The sequence below is a fragment of the Dicentrarchus labrax genome, unplaced genomic scaffold, assembly GCF_905237075.1.
Source record: "Dicentrarchus labrax unplaced genomic scaffold, dlabrax2021, whole genome shotgun sequence".
Lineage (NCBI taxonomy): Eukaryota > Metazoa > Chordata > Actinopteri > Moronidae > Dicentrarchus > Dicentrarchus labrax.
The window spans coordinates 26086160-26107736 of NW_026136711.1; the positions used below are offsets into that span (position 1 = coordinate 26086160).

General features: G+C 39.0%; 1 protein-coding gene across 2 annotated transcripts in view; it reads right to left on the reverse strand.

The window, feature by feature from the left end:
• necab3 (N-terminal EF-hand calcium binding protein 3) overlaps positions 1 to 21488 on the reverse strand; it is a 34600-nt gene extending 13112 nt beyond the window's left edge. Inside the window, exons 1-7 of one of the 2 annotated variants that reach the window (XM_051415841.1) lie at positions 21410 to 21476; positions 21159 to 21320; positions 15319 to 15343; positions 6679 to 6787; positions 5053 to 5078; positions 3390 to 3487; positions 2072 to 2208 (exon numbers count right to left, since the gene is read on the reverse strand). In XM_051415841.1, the coding sequence (XP_051271801.1) occupies positions 2072 to 2208; positions 3390 to 3487; positions 5053 to 5078; positions 6679 to 6787; positions 15319 to 15343; positions 21159 to 21281 (518 nt within the window). In that variant the 5' untranslated portion in view covers positions 21282 to 21320; positions 21410 to 21476. Of the gene's footprint in view, positions 1 to 2071; positions 2209 to 3389; positions 3488 to 5052; positions 5079 to 6678; positions 6788 to 15318; positions 15344 to 21158 lie in introns of both variants that reach the window. The other variant, XM_051415842.1, reaches the window with a different exon arrangement.
• Positions 21489 to 21577: the final 89 nt, after the last annotated feature.

Below are 21577 nucleotides of genomic sequence, written 5' to 3' on the forward strand. Positions count from 1 at the left end.
TGTTCTTGTCAGTGTGTGCCTCTCTCTCCCACTCCTTTTGTTGTGTCTTTGTGTTTGCGCGTTATTATGTGTGTGTGTGTGTGTGTGTGTGCGCAGGGTCACGCTGACAGCGCAGAGGGAGCGCATTGCTAGGAGGTTCTCATGCTGAGAACAGCCTGGAACCCAAAGGCCACTGCAACTGCCATAAATCCACTGCAGGGACGCAGAGGGAGAGAGAAATAAGCTGTTTGTTGCCAACTCAATATGTCTCTAATTCTGCCCCTCCCAACTCTCACACACTTTCTCTTTCTCTTTCAAAAATCTATACCAATTTGAACAATCTTAAAAGACTTGTTTGTGGCCAAAAAGCATCTCATCCTGTCTTTCTGTACGCCCCCTCTCTCCTTTTTTCCCATTCATCACAGACTTTCTGCACCATTCTGTCATTCATTTACTTTTTGTATTCATCTTTATTTGCTTTCTCTTTCTCCATGACTCACATGCTCTGTATTTCAATGCCACCCTCATCATCCTTTCTCCTTTCTGCTCCCGCTCTGCCTCCCCCAGTCCCCTCTCAATAATTCACCTTGGCTATAACTGCTCCATTATTTCCAATAATACCAGTGTGGCACCCAGAGGGGAGAGAGGAGAGCTCTGCTGAGCCCTGACACACGCAGTGCAACAGACAGCCCCAGCTGCAAGTTGTGTGACCAAATTGGGTATCCATGTACCGCGGGGAAAGTATCCTTGTTATTTAAAATGTTAACAGTCAGTTTGTCATGATATTGACTTATGGTGAGATAGATTTCTACTCATTAAATGTCCTTGATGGATTGTTTCTCTGCATTTATTTTCTTGCATCAAAGATGTGTGGGAGCCTTTGACAAGATCTTTGATGAACTACATTGTGTGTGAACAAAAAAGTGTATAGAGGTATAGAGGCAGGTTTTTCATTGCAGAAATCAGTTAATATCATTTTACGCGGTGACTCATACACAGTGGTTCATCAAATCCCAAATGGGTGACAGCAATTTAGATCTGTTTTTATTTTACGAGCTCCATTTACATTTAATGAAAACGCTCTTTGACAGAAATATTGAATTTTAAGTAGGATGCCTATTAGTGAGGCAACTGTTTGAAGGACTGTGAGAATGTGCAGATTCAAAGCTTTGTGCTGAAAGGTTTACCTTGAAAGAGTCTGAGGTAGTTGGTTGAACTAACCAATGCTAACTTCACTGACAACATTTTTAATAGCATAGAGCTAGTGTTGATAATACTTTATAGGACTGAATAAACTAAGCAATACAACAAACTGACATCAGCATGAACCCTTCCAAAACCAAATTTAACAACACACTACACACTGGGGTTCCTTGGTCTTTGCCACCAATTTCATCATGCAAAAAGTCTAGAGATGTAAAGAATATTGATGAGAGAATATGATATAATATCGAGCAGTATAGTACAGCACAGTATTGGCAGAGGAAATGTCACCCCAGTATGTATTGTGTCATTCTTCTTCTTCTGGACAATGTGTTTGCTGCTTACATACTGTTACTCTAATGCATTATGCAGTACTGTATATTTTGTGGCACTTCCCCTACTAAGGCGTTTATTTCAAATCAAACCATTTGAAGTTTTTCTGGCCTGCCTAATCCACCCCTATGGGTAAGGTAAGGTTTAGTTTGGCCTTATGATTAGAAAAAGACTATTGTCTTGGATTTTCCATTATTGCTGAGGTTTGTTTAAGTTGAAGCACCTGAAACATTAAGTTATGGTGATACCACGGTCATGGGTAAGGCTATGGAAAGATCGCTATGGTTATATTAACCCTAGTTAACTGTTTCTAGATTCCCCTAGTTTTTGTTGCACTATAATAACATCACACTACTTCTAGGTCCTATTTTGTCGTGATGCAGGATTGCAACAGAGACCTGCCAACAATAATCAGCCAGTGGGTTTCCCACCTGAGTAATCGCTTGGACAATACTCTGAGGCAGCACTAGCTGAATCATCTTCATTTCACCAAAGCATTTCAGTCTGGAAATCCGCAACTAATACACAGTACAAACAGTGTCATTGCAGTACTAACGGGGCAGGGCTGCTCTGTTCTTCCACAGCCTCCATGGCACACTGCAGTGACCTCTGTAGAGACAGTAACTGGCTGGATGTCTCTCTCAGCATGAACCTGGTGACAAATTGGCCCAACACACTGGAACCCTGGTACTCCTGAGAGATGGAGAATGACACGCAGAAGGAGAGGTTAAAGCACAGAGTCAAGACAAACCACAGAGATGGAAAGAGAGATGATCTGATAACTTCTCCAAAACAACTACTGGCACTTGTGAGATGTGTGACTACTGCAATTAAATAGGCTAATTAATTCTCTGAACACATACATTATTCAGTACCGCATATCCAAATTCTAAGGTGGAAGAACTTTAATAGGAGACATAATTGCTGCTTGAGTCCCCAAACACAAACATGATTACACATTCTCAAAGGAGTCTTATTCACGCAATATGCAAGTGAAGTAACAGCTCTTTGTCAAAACTCAAAATGACAAGTGGCCTCTACTGAAAATGCATCATGGGAGTAGCAGTCCAGAGCACTCTGTGACAGACCACAGCTGCTAACAAGCGATTGCACAATCCTCTATGGATTTCCCCACTCTGACAGCTTTAAAGAAGAGCCAGAACAGAGGAGCAAGGTGATCTAATTAAGACAGGATGCATAATTATTCAGCACACATCTCCTCTCCTCTTCTAAGTTAACAAGCTTGGCTGTTTTCTGTTCTGTTCCAATTCAAATCCTTGATTCCAGGAAAGTGTGGAGGTGACTGTAGAATATTTGTCAACTGCAATTCAATAATATATTGACTGGAGAGCAAAATATAGCTGTGCAAAATGGTTGCACATTAAACTTCATGTTTTTTTTTTTTGTTGATTAGGACATTTGGGATTGGCCTATCAAGTGAATAGTTTTGTTTATAGATTCTCAAACTACATAGCTGACAAGCTGCATTAGCAGAAATCAGAGAGACAACATTTTAATACATTTGAATAATTTAAGATAAGATAAAATGATCTCACACTCAGGTACAATGTAACAAATCTATGACAGACATGTTTTATTCTACTAAGTGAAGACTAATCAGACTAGTCCTTTAAAATCAGGCTATATTGGTAAGTGGAAATGTGTGTGGCTGAAATGTTTTCGGAAATTCATCTTTTGTTTACTCATCAGTTTTGGGAGAATTGGTGCAGCATTGGCTCCATCTGTGCAAGTGTTCCTTCTCAGCACTAAACTAAGCATATTTGTAGCACAAACCCCTCCACTTGTCTTCACTCAGCATATTTTGTGCTATAGAAACTTGATTTAAGGCAAAAATCACATAAAACTTAACATACCTCTTTAGTTTTATCCATTGCCTTTAAAATGGCAACATTCAGGCTCTCCAGAGCTGAAAGTACATTGAGATACTCCCCCAGGTGCTGAGAAAAATAATCTAATAGGAAATAGGAAACAAGCTGTCAGTGTTATTGCAATGTCAGAATAAGTTTATTTTGACTCCTGAAAGTTGGAGACAAACCTATATGTTGCCACACATTCCTATTAAATGACCATGACAAGGACAGTAAGAATATCACAGAAATGTGTTTTATGTTGACATGCTATTGCGTCAGTGCTCACAATGTCATGAAAGTAATATTGTGTTGCTTTAATCATCATTTAAATCACGTAGTGTTATAGCAGTAGCTCATTCACACTGAAAGGATTATTTGGATACCAGATATAGCAAAATGATAAAGAAACTCCCACACACGTCTATATTTATGTAGCAAATTACGGAGTGCACAGAAGTGAGAAAACAATTTATATAAATGAATCAAAGTAAAAGGATGTGTGTGGAAAGTTCTTAAAACCGTTCATAATACCAAATCAGTAAAACAGAGAAAGACTTTAATCTTAATTAGTTGCTAGTTCTTAATCAAAAGTCTATTTTTACTAAACCAAAGAGCGGCCGTGATATGACACACAGGTCCAAGGTTAATTAAACAGCAGCTCTTCTTAGATTCAATTAAGTTATCTACCTGAACACTCAGAAACACTTGGCCTTAACAAAGACATTGACTACTCAGTGAACTAAATCTGAGACAAGCGGAACATTCTGTCATGGAAAACAGACAACTCCTCTTGACGTCAGATGGAAAAGATGCCATTCCCATTCAATAAATTATGCACATGTTTTATTCTGGGTACTCCTGGTATTTACAGGTCTTTGCCCTATTTCTTCACTTTATTTAGGCCATCTGACACACACATGCATTTTTAAAATGATACAAAAAATAGGTCAATTGATCTGTGCCAGGTTTTTCCTTCATTTTTACAGATACAAATCAGTGGTGCAGGTGGGTGGTACTGTTGGTTGCAGTGTACAGTGCTATTTCTATTCTTTATTCCTTTGATCTAAAGAATAGAGACGATTTAAAGGACTATTTAGACATTTTGGGAAATCTTCTTATTCACTTTATTGTGGAGAGTTGAGAACAGTGATACCACTCTCACGTCTGTACTTAAATGTGAAGCCACCACCAGCAGCCAGTTATCTTAGCGCAAAGTCGAGAAATGGAGAAACAGCTGCCTGGCTCTGTCAAAAAATCCTCTTACCGGCACCTCTAAAGGTGCCAGTATACTCAGAACTGCTTGTCAGGTGGTCGAATACCTTCTGAAACCCTTCTCCTGACACCACTAAATGACTAACTCTTGGCAAGAAAGTGAATAAGCATATTTTCCAAAGTGTTAAACCATTGCTCAAAAAGGTGGGGTCAGCCATTCTGGAGAATGTTGAGTCTCATTTCCAGGTTGCCAAATACAGACACTTTGGCAACAATCAACTATCTTTCTCCAGAATGACTAACCTCGCCTCTAAAGTTTTCAGTTCTACTAATAACTCATGACAACAATTTATAAGACAACAATCACTTATGTTGGCAAATTTTAAAGACAGCTGTTTTACAGAAATTAATGTACTGTGACGCATTAAATCAGACGAAGCACTTTCCCACCAACCTGATAGCTTGTCAGTGTCCAGATTGCTGCAGGGCAGAACAGAAAAGAAGATAAATGGGGAAAGCATTGTGAAAGTTAATTCAATTCAATAATTCAAAGTCATGCTGCTCTTTATTTCTGCTAGATACATTTTTGTGGCTCTGAACTGTGTCAATATAACAGTGTTCTCCTGAGGAAGACACATGCACAAGATAAAAGTCTACCAACCATTCTCATTAACTGAAACACAAGCTGACATATTTGCATATTTGTTTTTCTACATAAGGGATATAGTGTAGTGCTTTCTGGTTATGCACCTTAATGCCATTGTAATAGTGGCTTTTCTTTTTAACTTACTTCACTGTTGTAAAAACATTTAAATCAATACTACTTTGTTAACCAGTCATGGCAGACATTATTACATTGGAGGCTAAATTGTTCCTAGTATCACAGTTTGATAAAGGCAGTACCATTACTACACAAAAAGTTCCCCTGTTGCTCTAATGGCATTTTACAGGTCATTTTCACTGTCAGATGCAGACCATAAGTGAAGCTGGATAATGGCTTGTGTTATTAGGAAGCTCACACAGCGTCTGTGGTCAAAACAATGCATTTCTTTTTTCAGTCACTGTTGTGTAAAGAAAATTCCATTGTGACAGTGACATTAAGTTCCCACACATCTATGAGGCTTAAAGCATTATCACCAAAGCCTCAAAAAAGTTGAAAATGCTTTTGTTTCAGCAGGGATATTATAGAATTAACAATAATTTTATTCAAAACAAGAGCACTTTTTAATGAGACATCAGAGTTCAGTTCATACTAACTGCCTCAAAGCATAGAGTGTGGTTAGAGAGGTCTCAGGGCTGGTGTGTCACATTGGTGACAGTCCCAGCGTAACATCCTGTCCAAATGTAATTTATCACACAGTGATAGAACGCATAAAAGATAAATGCAGAGCTGTTTCTGCAGCCAAACACTACACTCACTCTAATTGGTTAGGTGCAAAACAAAGAAAACTCAGAGACCAAACAATGACAGTGAATTTATTATTTTACCTGAGTCCATAAATACAGTCATACGGTTTGACAGCCAAGTTATAAAGTCCTGCTTAGCCTTCCAGTACTGGTGCATTGTAAAGAAGTGTGGAGGGGAAAAAGGTTGCAAAGTGTCTCACAAAAACTAACCCCATGTATCACGACAGGGGAGACATGGCCTTTTCTTCTGTGCCTGCAGTGAGTTAAACATTCTCTGCAAACCAGTGATTTCACCAGCTTCCCTCAGGCTGATTTCTTTGATTGCAATTTCGGGGGAGTGGGTTTTGAAGTGTAGTCCACAGTACTTAATGTCCAAAGGAAGGGGGTAAACATTAATTCAGTGTGCTTGAGTTTGGCTGCTGGGCTCATTTTTACTGAGGACCTCTCTCTAGCTGTGAGGCATTTAGCCTGTATCTGATGACTTGAAAGGAACACATTAACTGTGCCTTTTAGCCCCTAACACTTGCTGTCTCTTTTCTGCTTCTCTTTAACTGAAAAGTGCACTGTTGTGAAGCAATTTAGCACTTGTAGAAATAATAAAATAAAACCAAAAACATTAGCCATTTTTCACCATGATGGATTCAATGAAACCATTCCAAATAAGAAAACTCACTTATTTTGTCGGCCATCTATGGAGTAGAAAAGCTCCTGTAGCTCCTCAGTAGTCAGGATGCCATCCGCAAAGTAAGCATTGAACTCTTCAAATGACAGCTTGCCATCATCTGAAACACAGAGGAGGTATAGACATTATAACATGAAATAACAACTACAACAATAAGGGTAAAACATATGTGTGTTGCCTCTTCATCATCAAGTCAAGATCATAAAAATAATTGTTTCATCCTTAGTTTCCACCATTCAGATTGATGGCATGCACTCAAACACAAAATATATTATCTAAACTTTATATCCGGCGCATGTTTAAGCCAATGAAAAACTCTGAAAGCCCTTATCACTAAAATTGCATTATTACAAAAACTGGGCAGAATTAGTCCATGTAATCCAACTGTAACTTTAAAATGGAAGACGCTACATATTGTCAGCAGATTGGAATTTTTCTTCTTCTCTTCAGGCTAGTTAACTGTGAGCACAGCTTGTTGTGACAGACAATGCACAGAAAAATCAATAACACCAGATAAATAGCTTGGTTGTCATCTGTGAAGAAGTGCTCCATCGTGAGCCTACTATCAATCTGTCTACTGGCACAAATTCCATACTGTAACGTTAGATCAGTCAGCAGTTAGCCTGCCAGAGTGAAACTGCTAGATGTTTTAATCCTTATAAAAGAGTCCAAACCAACAGATAGATATTTCTGAGCCATGACAGACACTCAGAAACACAATCAGAAGTATATTGGAGCAAGTTGGGCACTCAGTCAGTCAATGTGAACGAAAGACAGACCAGAGTGGTCAGAGAGATAAAATGGAGCCAAAATGGCATACAGACAAATGAGTATGACAGCGAAGTATTTGTTGAATCATGCAAACAGACTGGTTTTGTCATAGAGGGTCAGACAGCTAATGAGACAAACAAACGCCATCCATCCATGTCTTTACTGCACACATAAAATAACTATCACCACTCTCTCTCACTCTTTATTTGGCTCCCGTTTCTAAACCTTCTGAGTGCAGGACGACTGTTGGCTTCATAACCCCACTGAGTAATCTGCCCAAATAATGACCCTGTCTCCACAATGACAAGGTAAAATGAGAGCATTTTAATATGCCAGATAGAGTTCCAGTTGGCTGACTCGGCAAAGCTGAAAACTCAAGGGCAGGCTCGAAGACCATCTGTTCAGCTGGAGCATCTTTTGACACTCCTCATCATTACCTCTGACCAGAATGCGTAATGTGCTGGCCCAAGACAATGCCTCGCACTCACCACTTTGGCCTACTTTCTCCCTTTTTCCGATAAACTTTTAATCTAAAAAAAGCTACCTATGTATGTATCTCTGTTTCTCTGTGAGAGACACAAAGTAAAACATGAAATAAATTCTAAATCAAGTTAAAGAATGTAAAAAATATATCATATTATAGTTATATTACACAATGTGCATTGCAGAGTTCATCAGCATCTTGCACCACACTCCACATTGCCAGCATTGTTCACAGGCATGCAGACTGTCTTGTATGTCATCATTTGTATCAGCACGGTCATACACTATTCATTGCTTATGCAGCAGTGAAGTATTTTGTATTTTAGAGTCATCAAGGGCCAATTTTTGGTTTCTAGTTACAAGAAAGTAATTGTGCTGGATCATGTACTAAACTGTCCTAGGGCACAAGGAGAGCATTATATTAATTCTTAAGTTGAAGGCTCTTTTCTTGAAAACACCTAGTTCAGCAATAGAGTCCATACATACAGCTGACGCATGTCTCAATAGAACTCTGTAGTTCATGTTTTTTGTTTAAACTGTTTACTGAAAAATCTTGCTTCTAATAAGCACGGCAAGCATGATAAGCATAGTCAAAGACTGCTCTCCAGGCTCCACAGCTTCCACTAAATTAACAAGCACAGGCAGCTCGTTATACATTTTAATTATCAGAAGAGAAGAGCTGACTGCAGTCCTTCTCAGTATACTGCAATGAACCAAGCATTTATACCATATATTCATGCAATAATATATCACAATTTTAAATGGTTTATGCCTTTTATATATAGTTTATTCAGATTTACTGCATAAACGAGGTATGCCATCTGTAGTTGGTTTGCAGATCTGAGACTATAGATCCCTCCACATGTCTTGTCCTCGTACAGTGTTGTATTTGGAAGGCTTCCTATATTTGGGGTGCCAGACAAGCAGCAGTTATGCTCAGACGTGACACTCTTGATAATCCGTTTGATGGACTAATGATGACTGCTGGCAGTATCTTCTATTCACTTTGACAGTTCTGGGTTAAATGTCTTCTTCATGAAATATGATGACCGCAACAAATACACAAGTCTGGGTCTCTATGGGTTTATTTATTCTTCTTACATCAGTAATTATGATAGAGACAAAAGATTTTGCTCATAAGATGGCTAAAATGTTGATTTTGAGGTGTTGAGTCAGTAAGGCTAACTCCCTCCTTTGAATTTCCAATTTCCTGTTGTGATGTGAATAAATGGAAACCCAGCCACTGACCAGCTGGACTGCCATCTGCACTGAGTGCAAAACAGACAGAAATTAAAGTAGGAGGGTCCGCTTGGGTTGAGTGAAGGGTTTGGAGAGCAGTTCTGGAGGTGAAGGGTTGCCTGTGGCCCAAGGACTGGCAGTACTATCACGCAAATGCAGATCTGTGTGTTTGGATTAAACCCATATGACCAGATATTTGATTCTGATCAGATTTGTTTCCACAAACAAAATGTGACCCAAAACATTTTTGGAAATAACATTTCAATAACAGCATGCGATTTTCATCATCTATGTATGCAAGTTTCAACAACCTGTAACTATAGAATATATTGTAAACTTACCTAAGAGGTTTAGTGAACATTATATTTGGTGAAGAAATGGCAAAATAAGTTAGTGTATATTAATCAAATGCCAAACAGCAATGCTGCTTATAATCCCACCCAGGTCCTAAAGGGATGAGGGTGACAGATGGCATCATCTCATCTCATCTCTCTCCTCTCAGCTGCAGTTGATGCATCCTCACTTCTATCACTTGCATGTCCTTTGGTGACTGATGATGAATTAAGGAGGGATGTAAGATTGAGATGGGAGGATGGAGAAATTGATATAACAACTCATTTGTCAAACTGGATATCCTTGTTCGGTCAAGCATTATTTTGAAAGTGATGTTTACCATTTACAAAATCTTACAGCTGTGTTATTTATCACTGTGATTGAACTGGTTGTGCTGATCTGCACTGATTAGTAGTCTCAGGGCAGAGTTTCTCAACTTCATGCTCAAGACTCCATGTGCGGTCACTTGATAAGCAGAAAGGGTTGAGGAAAATGTTAAATTAAATTTAGAATTGATATATTAAACCTAATGATTCAAACCGGCTATTGGTCATATTTTATAGCAGTCATAAACTATATCTCTCCGCTAGAATTTGCAGATGTATGTTAATTGATATACTTGTATATGCTTGTATATACTATGCTTCTTTGGTTTTTTATATCTTACCATGGAATTCAAACTGTGTGATATGTATTTTAACTTATACCAAGAAAAAAACACAATCAAATCAGTATTTTTTCTCATATAAAATGCAAGTCAACTAGCCATTGAGCAGTGCTGTTTAATCAAAAATTGTGTGCATTAAAATGTCATTGACTTTGGTTGGCTCTACATCATCCTCTTACAGCCTTATCAGAGCAGCTGCAGTATCTAGTTACTAAACAGATTCCCAACCCAAACGCCAGCTGATGCCTTTAAATTAATAAATCATTCATGCATGGCCCAATGACATATAAGGAACGCACATGGGTTCTCTAAGTAGATCACCGATTCCAAAAAAGACTCATAACATACGCATTATGTATATAATGAACACAACTTATGAAGCATTGTTCCTGTCATATTTCCAGCTAATGTGAAGCTATTCCTGGAACATTTTCAGACAACAACACAGTTAGTTTCCTTGTGAATAACTTAAATCATAGTTTGCAAATGAATTGTACTCTGCATCAGCAAATGTTGCTGACCTGGTTTTAAAGGAAACATGTTCGTTGCTCGTTAAACAAGATACCTTTATATGTCTTGTTCACTTAAAATTTGACTTTTTATAGCATGTTTTGTAAAATAGAATAAGTCTGTCCAAAAAGCTGTAAGACTTGAGATAAAAAGGCTACAAGGCTACAAGAAAACAAATGGGCATTTAAATATTGCATGTCTAGTCATTTCTGTGGTAAAGAAAAAATTTAAGTAAAACAAAAGAATCAAACATCACACCTTGGCACCTTGGTACAGGGATCATGAGGTCCAACTATATAATTTATCACTCGATTTTTCTGTACAGCTGTTTCATTTGAACACAATAAACTACCAGTATGTTGAATGCAGATGTGGCAGAGAATATTCTCAGCACACAACCTAACTGTCTAATAGCCATTTTTAAATTGAACAAAAATCTAAACAGCTAAAGCCTTCATACAGCACAGGAAATTCCATTAATTAAAGCGAAAGAATGTAGCTATAAATCAAAATGTAGGTTTAGTCAGAAGCAAAATCTATCTATTACTGAGGCAGGAAAATCACTTTATGAATTTCAAGGTGAGACAGAAAGTATGAGGATGGTGAAGTGTTCTGATTCTTCAACACAGCAGGACACACACGTGGCCTTTACAGTTAAACAAAAAAAAAGTTAAAATAGTCTAAACAAAGTGTTCAGAGGATCAGAGTAAACAAGAACCAAATGAGCAAGTGAGAAAGTCCTGTAAAGTAGGGCACAAAGTAGGCCGCACTCTTATCTCTCCAAAGGTTAGTCCCATTGCAGCCTCTCCTAAGTGGTTTATAAATTCCCATGAATGCATCACAGCTTCAAAAGCAACTAGCATTACTAAGAGAGTTGGGTCTTGTTTCTTTATGGTAAACTACTATGCACTACAGTATAACCAAACTATTTCCGATTCTGGTATTCTTAGCATCAATGCTCTACTTAGGATGTGTTCCACCAGGCCATCTGTGAGGAAATCTGTGATATAAGCTGCCTTTTAGCTTCCATATCCTGATTTAAGCCTGCATGCTGCTTTTAGATCACATATCCTACTGCTTCTCCATTCTCCACCTCACTAATGGTCTGAAGCTCACTGGTCTTTTCCTTCACACTGGAGCAGTCAGGCAAGACGTGAGGTTCATTAAAAGCTTTCACACTGGAAAGTGTCTTATATCTATGGGAGATCTGGATATCTGGACAAGGAAGACAAACATTTCCAGCTAACTTTGATGCTTAGTTTTGAATTGATTTGTATAAGGAGAACAGTTTTTTTAACCTGAAGTTTAAGCTGCTATACATACAAATTTCAAACAAGATTGCTGATCTGTGACCGTTTTTTCCAATTAGGCAGTGGCACCGTTGGGGTTGTGTAAGATGGGTAATTATCCACAGGACTTCATGCACGGGTAATTGTCAGTCTTAAACCATTAAATGCTTGGAGTACAAAACCTCAGGAAACACAAGCTGAGATGGAATGGATGGAATTCTTTGCAGTTTTTTTACAGTCAGCTTAGAGTCCACTTAGCTTTTTCCACAGTAGTCAAGTCAAGCAAATTTTATTTATATGGTCCAAAATCTCAAATTTGCAATCTCTACAGCACCACAACACTCTACCCTTAGACCCTCAGTTGCTCAAAGACCATGTGATACAGTTAAAAGCTTTGGGGTCACTAACTTTGTCTGTCTGCTGTTCTCTGATGGACAGGTACAAAACAGCTGAGAGTGGTGTGATAAGTCACACTCGAATGACCCCAGTAACTTAGACGTAGTAATTTGACCCATTGTTAATCTAAAATACTGTTTAGTGAAGCTGCAACATTTAAGCCAGCACAAACAAAAAGTCCTAAAAGTGCACCAGATGTCAACAGATCCATCTCCATGAGAAGTGAACAAATTCCACGTGCTAATGAAGACCACAGTTGAAATGAACCTTAAGTTGTTATTTTTCATACTACTCATACTGGCTGTTACTTTGTTTCACGCAATAAATGTTAATAAAAGGAACAGATGAAAGGAGCGGCTCAGTACATTCTGTATTACGTTCAGCTACAGACATAATTTAAATAATACTGGTTTATTACTCAACCCATTCTACTTGTGAATAACTCATCTTTATTTTGTTGATGTTACATACACAGTCTAATCCCAGTGGTGTTTATTACTGAATGATTAAGAGCAATGAATGTAGCGCAGTATATTGTCTTTGAGTATTGCACTCTCCTCCTTCCCTCTCTCCACCATCCTTTCTCCACAACTGGTTCAGTGATGATAGTCATCTCAGCTGAGCTCATTATAATAAAAAATCTCTAACAGTGAATATATTTGGCTGGAAGCCACAGGACAATTCACTACATGCGTACAAAGAATCGTCAAAGCGAATGTTGAGAGCTGTTGAGAAGTAATTGCTGTTTGGAGGCATGCTGATTACGGGCCGCCGTAAATGGAACAATGTCCCGTTGATGTCCACTGTTTGTTGATTTGCTTTGGCACTTTATTTGTTGTTTGACAGAAATAAATATATTTTTAGGCAGGGCATTCTTAGCCACCATACCAGCAGAGGCAAGGGGGACAGTCATTAATACAGAAAGGATACTTAGAATCTCATGTGCAGTAAAGCAAAGTTCCTTCACATTCATAAATGTTAAATTCAAGTTTGACAATTTTTTTTATTCCTATGGTGCAATGTCAAGGAATAGGTCTGTGCAGAACATAACATGGGATCATTTTCAACAAGGAAAAAGAACATCTAAACCAATGACAAACTTCTTGTGCTGATGTCAGTCTCATAGAAACAAAGACAAACACTTCTTTCTGAACTACACAGTAACTGTTTTAGTCCATGCTGCAATAAAACCACACCACCACACAAGAGACATGGTACTTCATTTTAAGAAAATAACCTACAGCTAAATGGAATTTTAGTCATTTCCTGGGACTTAAATCTACAAAGTCAAGACAATAACTAGAAAATTAGATGAGACAGCTTGAGGAAAAGTAGGTACAACAAAAAAGTAATTTAATCACAACTCCTGTAATGAATTTGACATCCCCGACTGCTGATATATAGCAGTGTAAGAGTATCCAGGGGGTATTGAGACAAATTGTAACTTCAGCAAACCCTCTCTGGTCCCCTGTAATGCTTCTGTGATTTGATTGCCACAACTTACAAACCATACCTTTAAGGCCCCTATACACGGTGCAATAACAGTCATCTTACAGAGCTATTTCATGTTACAGTGTGCAAGACAGGACTAATAAAATCTTGGTAGCAATCTTTGGCAAACTATTCAACTACATTTTCAATGAATACCTGTATTTTGTACCCTTTTATTCAAAAATGGCACTTATACTACCCATGACATATGCACATCATTGTGGTATAGTATAGTGGGTGCTGTTATGAGTGTATTCTGCTGTAATCAGAGTGGTTGGTTTGTAGACATGCAGCAGCAGCCGAGCCAGGCAATTTTCATAGGGGTGGCCAGGCTGAGGCCAGTACTGATTTTGAAGTGGCACAGAAATAAGTATTGTTTTCTCTACACAGAATGGCGCTGTATGGAAGTTACATTATGATGTTTGTATCTAAAATAAGCCCCTGATAGTCTTGTGGATATGCAGGCAATAAGAGAGAAACGGCACCATTTTATTCATCATCAGCTTTCACAACTTTTGTAGCTTGTCGCTGAGTTTGGTTTTTCTGTTTCTGTTCTTACTTTTATTAACAGATTTTTGAATCACTATTTATGATGCAGTAAGACCAAAATTTGCTTCCCATTCATTTCTATGGGGAACAAAACTTGACAAGACTGGGCAAAATACCATGTGTCTAATCTCCCTTCAGACTACAGCAGCAAGTGAGTTGAATGCAGAGTGGGTTGGGGCGGAGCAGTGCAATGAGATGGGTGTGCTGCCAAATAGTGCCCCCGGTGGAGCTGCGGCAGTAGATAAATGGTTCAGCTCAAGAAAATAATTGTGTGGGGAGGCTCCGCCCATGTTGATATGGTCATATAGCAGCAGTGACACTCTTAGAATTGTGACACAGACTGACTCTAAATTGGCCACATATGGAATTGTCTTTTGACATTTGGGCACACAAATGTAAAATTCTGTGAGGGACAGACAAAAATGTCAGCCTTAGATGACATTCCTCACACTTACCTTCTTTATGGTACTAAATAATGTATGAAAGTACTGATACCTGCTTGTAAAAGCAAGCATAGGTGTGTCTGTACATTTGTATGAGGGCTTAATAATAAAGCCATATTATCAGTGATTAATTGCTAGAGAAATAACTTGGCTCAAGCTGAGTTAACATGACTCACAATTATCTGTGTTGACACTGACAGAGAGGTGCTTTATTTTGTGTGACACGTTCTTCCAGTCATGGCAATAATCCAGCATCTTAGCATCATTTTAATTGGGCAGAGAAACTTCTTGGAGCATGAAGAGGAAAGGAGCCTCACTTGAAGAGTCATTCATGCAAATCCTTTATTTCTCCGCCCAGATTGTCTCAGGCGTAATAACAAGTGGAAGATTGTGAGAAAACAACAAGCATGCATTGTGACAAATTATTCATCGCTGAACATTGTATGTACAGTTTACTCACCGTTTTTGTCTGCACGGCGGAAAATCTGAAAAAAAAAGAGGTAGGGGAGATGGTTATTACATCTAGCCAAGCATCACTAAAAGAATTCTTGCAGTAAGAAGGTAAAGATTATTAAGAATCATGGCAATTTGTCAAAAACACAATAGGATGTTTGATTACTGCAGTAGAAGGTTCATTTGTTCTGCTGCACCGAACAAAAACACAACACGAACAAGGACATTCACAGAGGACTGTAACTCTGTTTATGTGAGTCATCTTAGATTGAATGCCACTTGGTAGTATCTGTCAGGTCTAAAATAGGTCTAACAATTATCACTTTTGAAGTAAATGAAGTCATTCCAGAAGAAGGAAGTAATGCCGCTGAGTAGCAAAGAGGCTAAATAGTCATTCCCTTGCAGATGTGTGTGTGTCATGAAAATTGCTAAGGGGAGACATTTTAAGATCAGATTTCTGAAGACTAAGACATAAATACTGTAAACAAAACATGTATTCTTTGTAGTTTGAATGTCACATGTTGGGATGGGTATGATGTTATATTACAAATATTTATTTACTATATACAATATGTAAACATCTGTTGATTATACTGTTAATACTGAAGAGTAGTTGTTGCCAAGTAACAGCTAATGGGGATCAAAATAAACAAATCACATAAGAGCAATGGCTACAAGCTCAGGCTCATCAATAGTACCTATGGTGAATAGATTCACGTAGGAACATGAGGCCGACTGATGTCCCTGAGCACTAACAACAGAATGGTCTTTTTTAAAGCATCAGTCACTGCTACTGCTGCCGACATCGGCCTATGTTGCAGCATACCGCATTCACCCGCCGGTCGCTGCAACACTCGAGCCTCCACTCGAGTCAACAGACCATTTTCACTGCAGATATTTTCACATGTCATAAAAGGAAAAGCACAGGTGCAGTGACATTAATGATGGCTGAATTACTGCCGGGTGTTCCAGTCCCAAAACCATCCTTGCTGGCTCATTTACTGATATACTTAAATTAAAAAGAGGCATCATTAGTGTTATTAATTACACCTGTCCTTTCCCTGCTATGACAAAGTCAAAATGTCTGCTCTATTTGCTGGCCAGTGGCCGCTGCTGCATTGCAACCTTTGCACATACCTTGCAATGGCTTGTTAGTGAAACTTGAAATTACACCAATGTGATGCTTGTTCTTTTGCGGCCTAATTTGTTGACATGTGTATACAGACAACAATGAACAGTCACATTAGATCTGGCTCCTTTCACTCTATTCCCACTGGGGGTTTCTGGTGCACTGTTAGGTGGCTCGTGATTAACAAGGATCAAGGAGGCAGCAACGCTTAAGTCAGTTTATTTGTTATAAAAGCAACTATGATGAGGATGTTTCTGAATGAATAGGGCATAATTGGATACTTAACAAACACAAAACTACCACCTCAAAAACTATTAAGTTGCAAGAAAAGGAAAAAATGAGCGCCACAGCCTCTTTCCATACGGCACAGATAATGTGTGCATGCAGTTATGCATTGTGTAAAAAGCATACAACCTGGACTCCTGAATAATGAGGAATATGACAAGGATGAATGCAGGATTGGTTGATATTTGTGCATGGCAAAAACTGTTTCTTCTTGCTGATGAGAAATTGACAGTGTGATTGTTATTTTTCGTTTGTGTCACTAGTCTGGAGCTGGCAGGGATTATTGTAGTAATTGTCATGGAGACTTGTGGTGTTTTGGATGATGAAAAGACAATTTTTAACAGAGATTTAACCATTACAGCTACCAATGACAATGCAATTGTATAATACAGCCTTGCTTCAAGGCAGAAGATAATAAACTTAAAATCATCTGAAAACAACAGCATAACGACTTCAGCATGCATGAGTGACCAATACTGACAATGAGAAAGACGAGGCCATACAATATGGCTGACCATGTGAGGGGTGTTAGTCAGCTGCAGGCAGCCTTGAAAATTCCAGTTTCAAATTCCCGTCAGCAACACACAATATGATTTTAAAACACACAGATACTGAAGAAAGAAAAAGAGATTAGTTGTTCCAATCATCACTCCAATATGCTTAATTTCTGAGATCTAACAACGAGGCAGCATCTGAGGACCACAGACTGCAATTGGCAACCGCACAAATTATCTGACAGGGTTTCAAAAAGCCCCCAGTGTAACCATAATCACTAAACCACTTATCTGCACTGAAAACAAAGGTTAGCGTCCCCAAAACGCCTATTATAATCATCCATTGAATTGTTAAGTTAAATGCACACACAACTGAAGAACGGCGGATCAAAGTTGAAGTAGTTTGAAGTAGCTCTTGAAAATTGAATAGATGTTTACAATGGGCAGTTTGGGTGACAATTTCAATCATAAGCTTTATTTTCATGTCAGATAAGTGGTTTAGATAATTGGACAAAACTAGGGCAAACCTGCTCCATTATAAATCACTGTCAACTGGAGTCCCTGTGGCCCCATGTAGCACCAATAAAGCAGGTGACTAACATATAATCGGCAGCCAGAGCTATGAAAACAGCAGCCTCCCATGCTAATTTTCCCCCCCGCTAATGTGCACCGAGATGTGTTTCAAGTTAAAATTTGAATTACAAAAACTAAGTTAGCATGAAGAAAACTGAATCTGCATTATGCTGGGCAATTTAAAGTTCATAATTTCTATTAATTCAACAAACACCACATTTCTTAAATCAGCAGTTTTATGAGATGCAGAAAAAGAAAGTCCAAATAGAACATGTGTTGGCACCATCATTTGTTTAATTTATTCTATAAGCAGCATAGTCAACCAGAGGCTCAAAATACAGTTCCACCATAACTAAATCTTCATCCTCGATTTTGCAAAGAAGCAATGCAATGAAAATGACACAACAACTGTCATCTCTTCTATTCTATCGATTCTGTGTCTCTCCCTTAGTGTGTTGTTTCCATTGTTAGCGGTCAGGACTGACATGCTCATCACTTTTGACCTACAGGTTATTAATAACAGCAGAACCTGCCCCCTCACTTTCATTTTCCATAGGTCAACAAGCTCGAGGTATGCACTTCTGCCCTCTGTCTGTCAGTGTCTGTGTTTCTACAGAGTCAGTCCTGACTAATAACAAGAGCCAGGTCATTTCAAACCACTTCACAAGACACACATTGCTCTATTTTTGATTCATCTGTCTAGACTCAAAGGTGACTGTAAACCTGTAAATTGCTGTTTCCCAACCTCGTTATTTATTACATGAATATACAATTCACATTCTACCTGGTATAAGACATTCTTGCTTTAGGCTTGTGCATACTGTACAGTACAGGACATATTTCCCCTCTCAGTCAGCAGCCTTCTCTTTTCCCCTTTGGCACTGTAACCCAGCTTAGCAGCATTTTTTTTGTGTCCTGCTCGATTCAATGGAGAAGAGGTTTAGTACTGTTAAACTTGTTTGTTGTTTGGCTGTGTCTTTGGGCTCTGCGGTGTCAGGAGATGATAATGCATCATTTACAGCAAGCTCAGAAAAGGTCAGACCTGCTTCCCAGAGCGCTGCTGTTCTGATGTCATGGTGGCAGGTGTTAAGACAGTGGGTTTTCTCAGGCTCTGCTGACACACTGTTTTGTGCAGGGCTTTAGATTTTGCATTTGCCTGAGCTAATGATCATATTCTGTTGACTACATAACATGGGCCATATTTTCTTCTTGCCATTTTTCTTTGAGATTCATAGTAATATATGTATATTTTCCCAACATTTCCTTACATGCATGTTTTTCTTTTTTTCTTTTTGCTTCTGCAGCTCAAAAGCAGAGGGAGTAAAGATTAACATCAAGGAGAGGGAGGACATGTGGGGAGAGAGCAAATCAGAGAGAGTGCTGGTGATCAAGCAAGCCTCAGAAATGCAGAATCACAAGATACACAAAAGAAAGACATTAAAAAAGCAGCAACGATGTGGATGATAGAACCACCTCCTATGACCATCAGCAGAATCATTAACTGCCCCTGGCCTTTGTACAGGACATCTTCTGAGGCATTGCTTTGTTTCTCGCTTGCTTTGCGAATGTGTGAGTCAAATAAATCTTTGCATCTCTTACATGGACAACTGGCTCATTATAGTTTGAAAATAACTCAATATAAACCTACTACGGAGGAACTGATTGCTCCATAATTGAAAAAGTGTTGTATGTACAACTGGAAAGAATGCTTTCAAAATAAACTGATCTGACCATTACAAAGAAAACACTTTTTTCACATTAATTAATACTCTTATATTTAGTAATTTTACAGCGTCTCCAGTAGACTATTGAAAATCAATCACTAGTATCACTGCAATAATAAAATTCATCCACTGGCATTCTTTCTAAAAATCAATCACCATTGACATGCTTTACCAACAACTTTTATCAGGCAGACAAAATATTTCCGTATGTTTTTATGCTCATTATCTGACCATTTGACTTCATTCATCCTACTTCACATTGTGGGGACTGGTGGAAATACCATAACAGCAGTCTCAGCAGAGTAATGCGGGGTGCCTATAACACTTCCATTATCTTCTGCACATTGTTTCTCCTTCACCAAATAATAACAAAAAGAAAGGACACAATTAGCAAACGAAAAAGGCAATCAAAACCGAGACAGCATGTCCTTCTGTGGCTGTAGGGCGTTTAGTATTTCTTTATGCCATTATCTCCAACACAGTCGGTTTTAGGCAATTCAAACACAACTATGTTTTTGAGCAGGGAACCATCACGCAGTGTGTGCCTATTGGTGCGTTTGTGCTCCATCAACAGAAAAACTCAAGGTTGAAGATTAAATGCGGAGGCACTTCGGTGCTGTGCCACGTTCAGGGACAACGTGCACAGATACAGTGACAACTCTGCAAGATGTGAGTAATGTGTCCTTATTTAGACAAGGCTGTGCACTGCATTAGTGACAGAGCAGACAGAAAGCTGTTAGTTAGTAATAGTCAGTTTTGGACACAGCGCTGCCCTACTAACCCACGACAAGACAGTATGTGACGGATGGATAATGACTGTGTTGATGGATAGTTTCTAGAACAGTGTTGCAGGTTAATCAGGCAGTGGGTGTTACTGGTGTCTGTGTCCATGTTTGTGTGTATTCAGGTGTGTATCTCTCCCTGTGTGTGTGTGTGAGGGACAGATATATATGTATATATAGAGAGACAGAGATGAAGTCAGTCAAAAACTAAAAAAATCTGTACCATCCGAGACGTCCTAAATTGACTTCAATCCCATCTTATCTATTCAGTTGATCATTTTGATAAAACACACACTCACATATGTGTGTCTGAGTGTGTGAGTGTGTGTTTGTGAGTGCGTGTGTTGTTGCATAAAGCTTTTGAAAGATGAGAAGTCTGTGTGCAACAAAAAGAGGAGAACCCCCAGCAGCCCCTAAAACCTGTCCGACTGTGAGAGCTTAATTTATCATGCAGAGGCAGCAGCTGCAGCTCTTCCTACTTTCCTTTCTGACACACACACACACACACACACACACACACACACACAGTCAAATACTGTATCATTGTTTTGGTGTGTAATGTTTATATACTAGATAAGAACGTTTGATAAATCATTTCTGTTTTCACTTTCATGGAAATTTCTAGGAAGAAACCAACCTAAAAGTAAAAAACACAACTCTACTCTGTAAACTGTGCTATAGGCCAATACATATACATATTTCTATCATTTGTGATTGTATGCAATTTAATATTGCCTATACTTTTACAGTTAAGATGCTGAAAATAATTTGAGGAAGACTAACAAGGATAGCTGCAATAATTTGGTGGATAAATGCCACTTTTGGCGGTGACGGATGAGTAAGAGAGTCGATCCACTCACATCATGAAAGATAGTAAGCCCTTGTCCGGCGGTGTGCAGCGGCTGCTGTTGCTGCTGAGCCCGAAGATGCTTCTGTTTGGCCGACTGCAGGCACATAGTGATCATCTCCGTACAAGCCAGCATCTTTGAGACGAGTCGAGACGCACCTTTTGATCGCTCAAACTGTTGACAGGGGGAAAAAAGGTTGAGGTAAAGTAACGGGCTGAAAGTCTTGGAGGAGAGGCAGAGGCTGCTGCAGGTGTGACAGATACCAAGTGAAGCCAAGCGGGCAGGCGGGGACTCAGAGATGCTCTGCAACTTTGTGGTGCGCTGCTGAGCAGAGCTGCCTGCCCCTCCTGCTGGAGCCACTGTGATTGGCTCGTTTATCTGCGCCGTGCATCTGGATCATCAAACACTTCATCCGAACCAGAAGCTCTCCG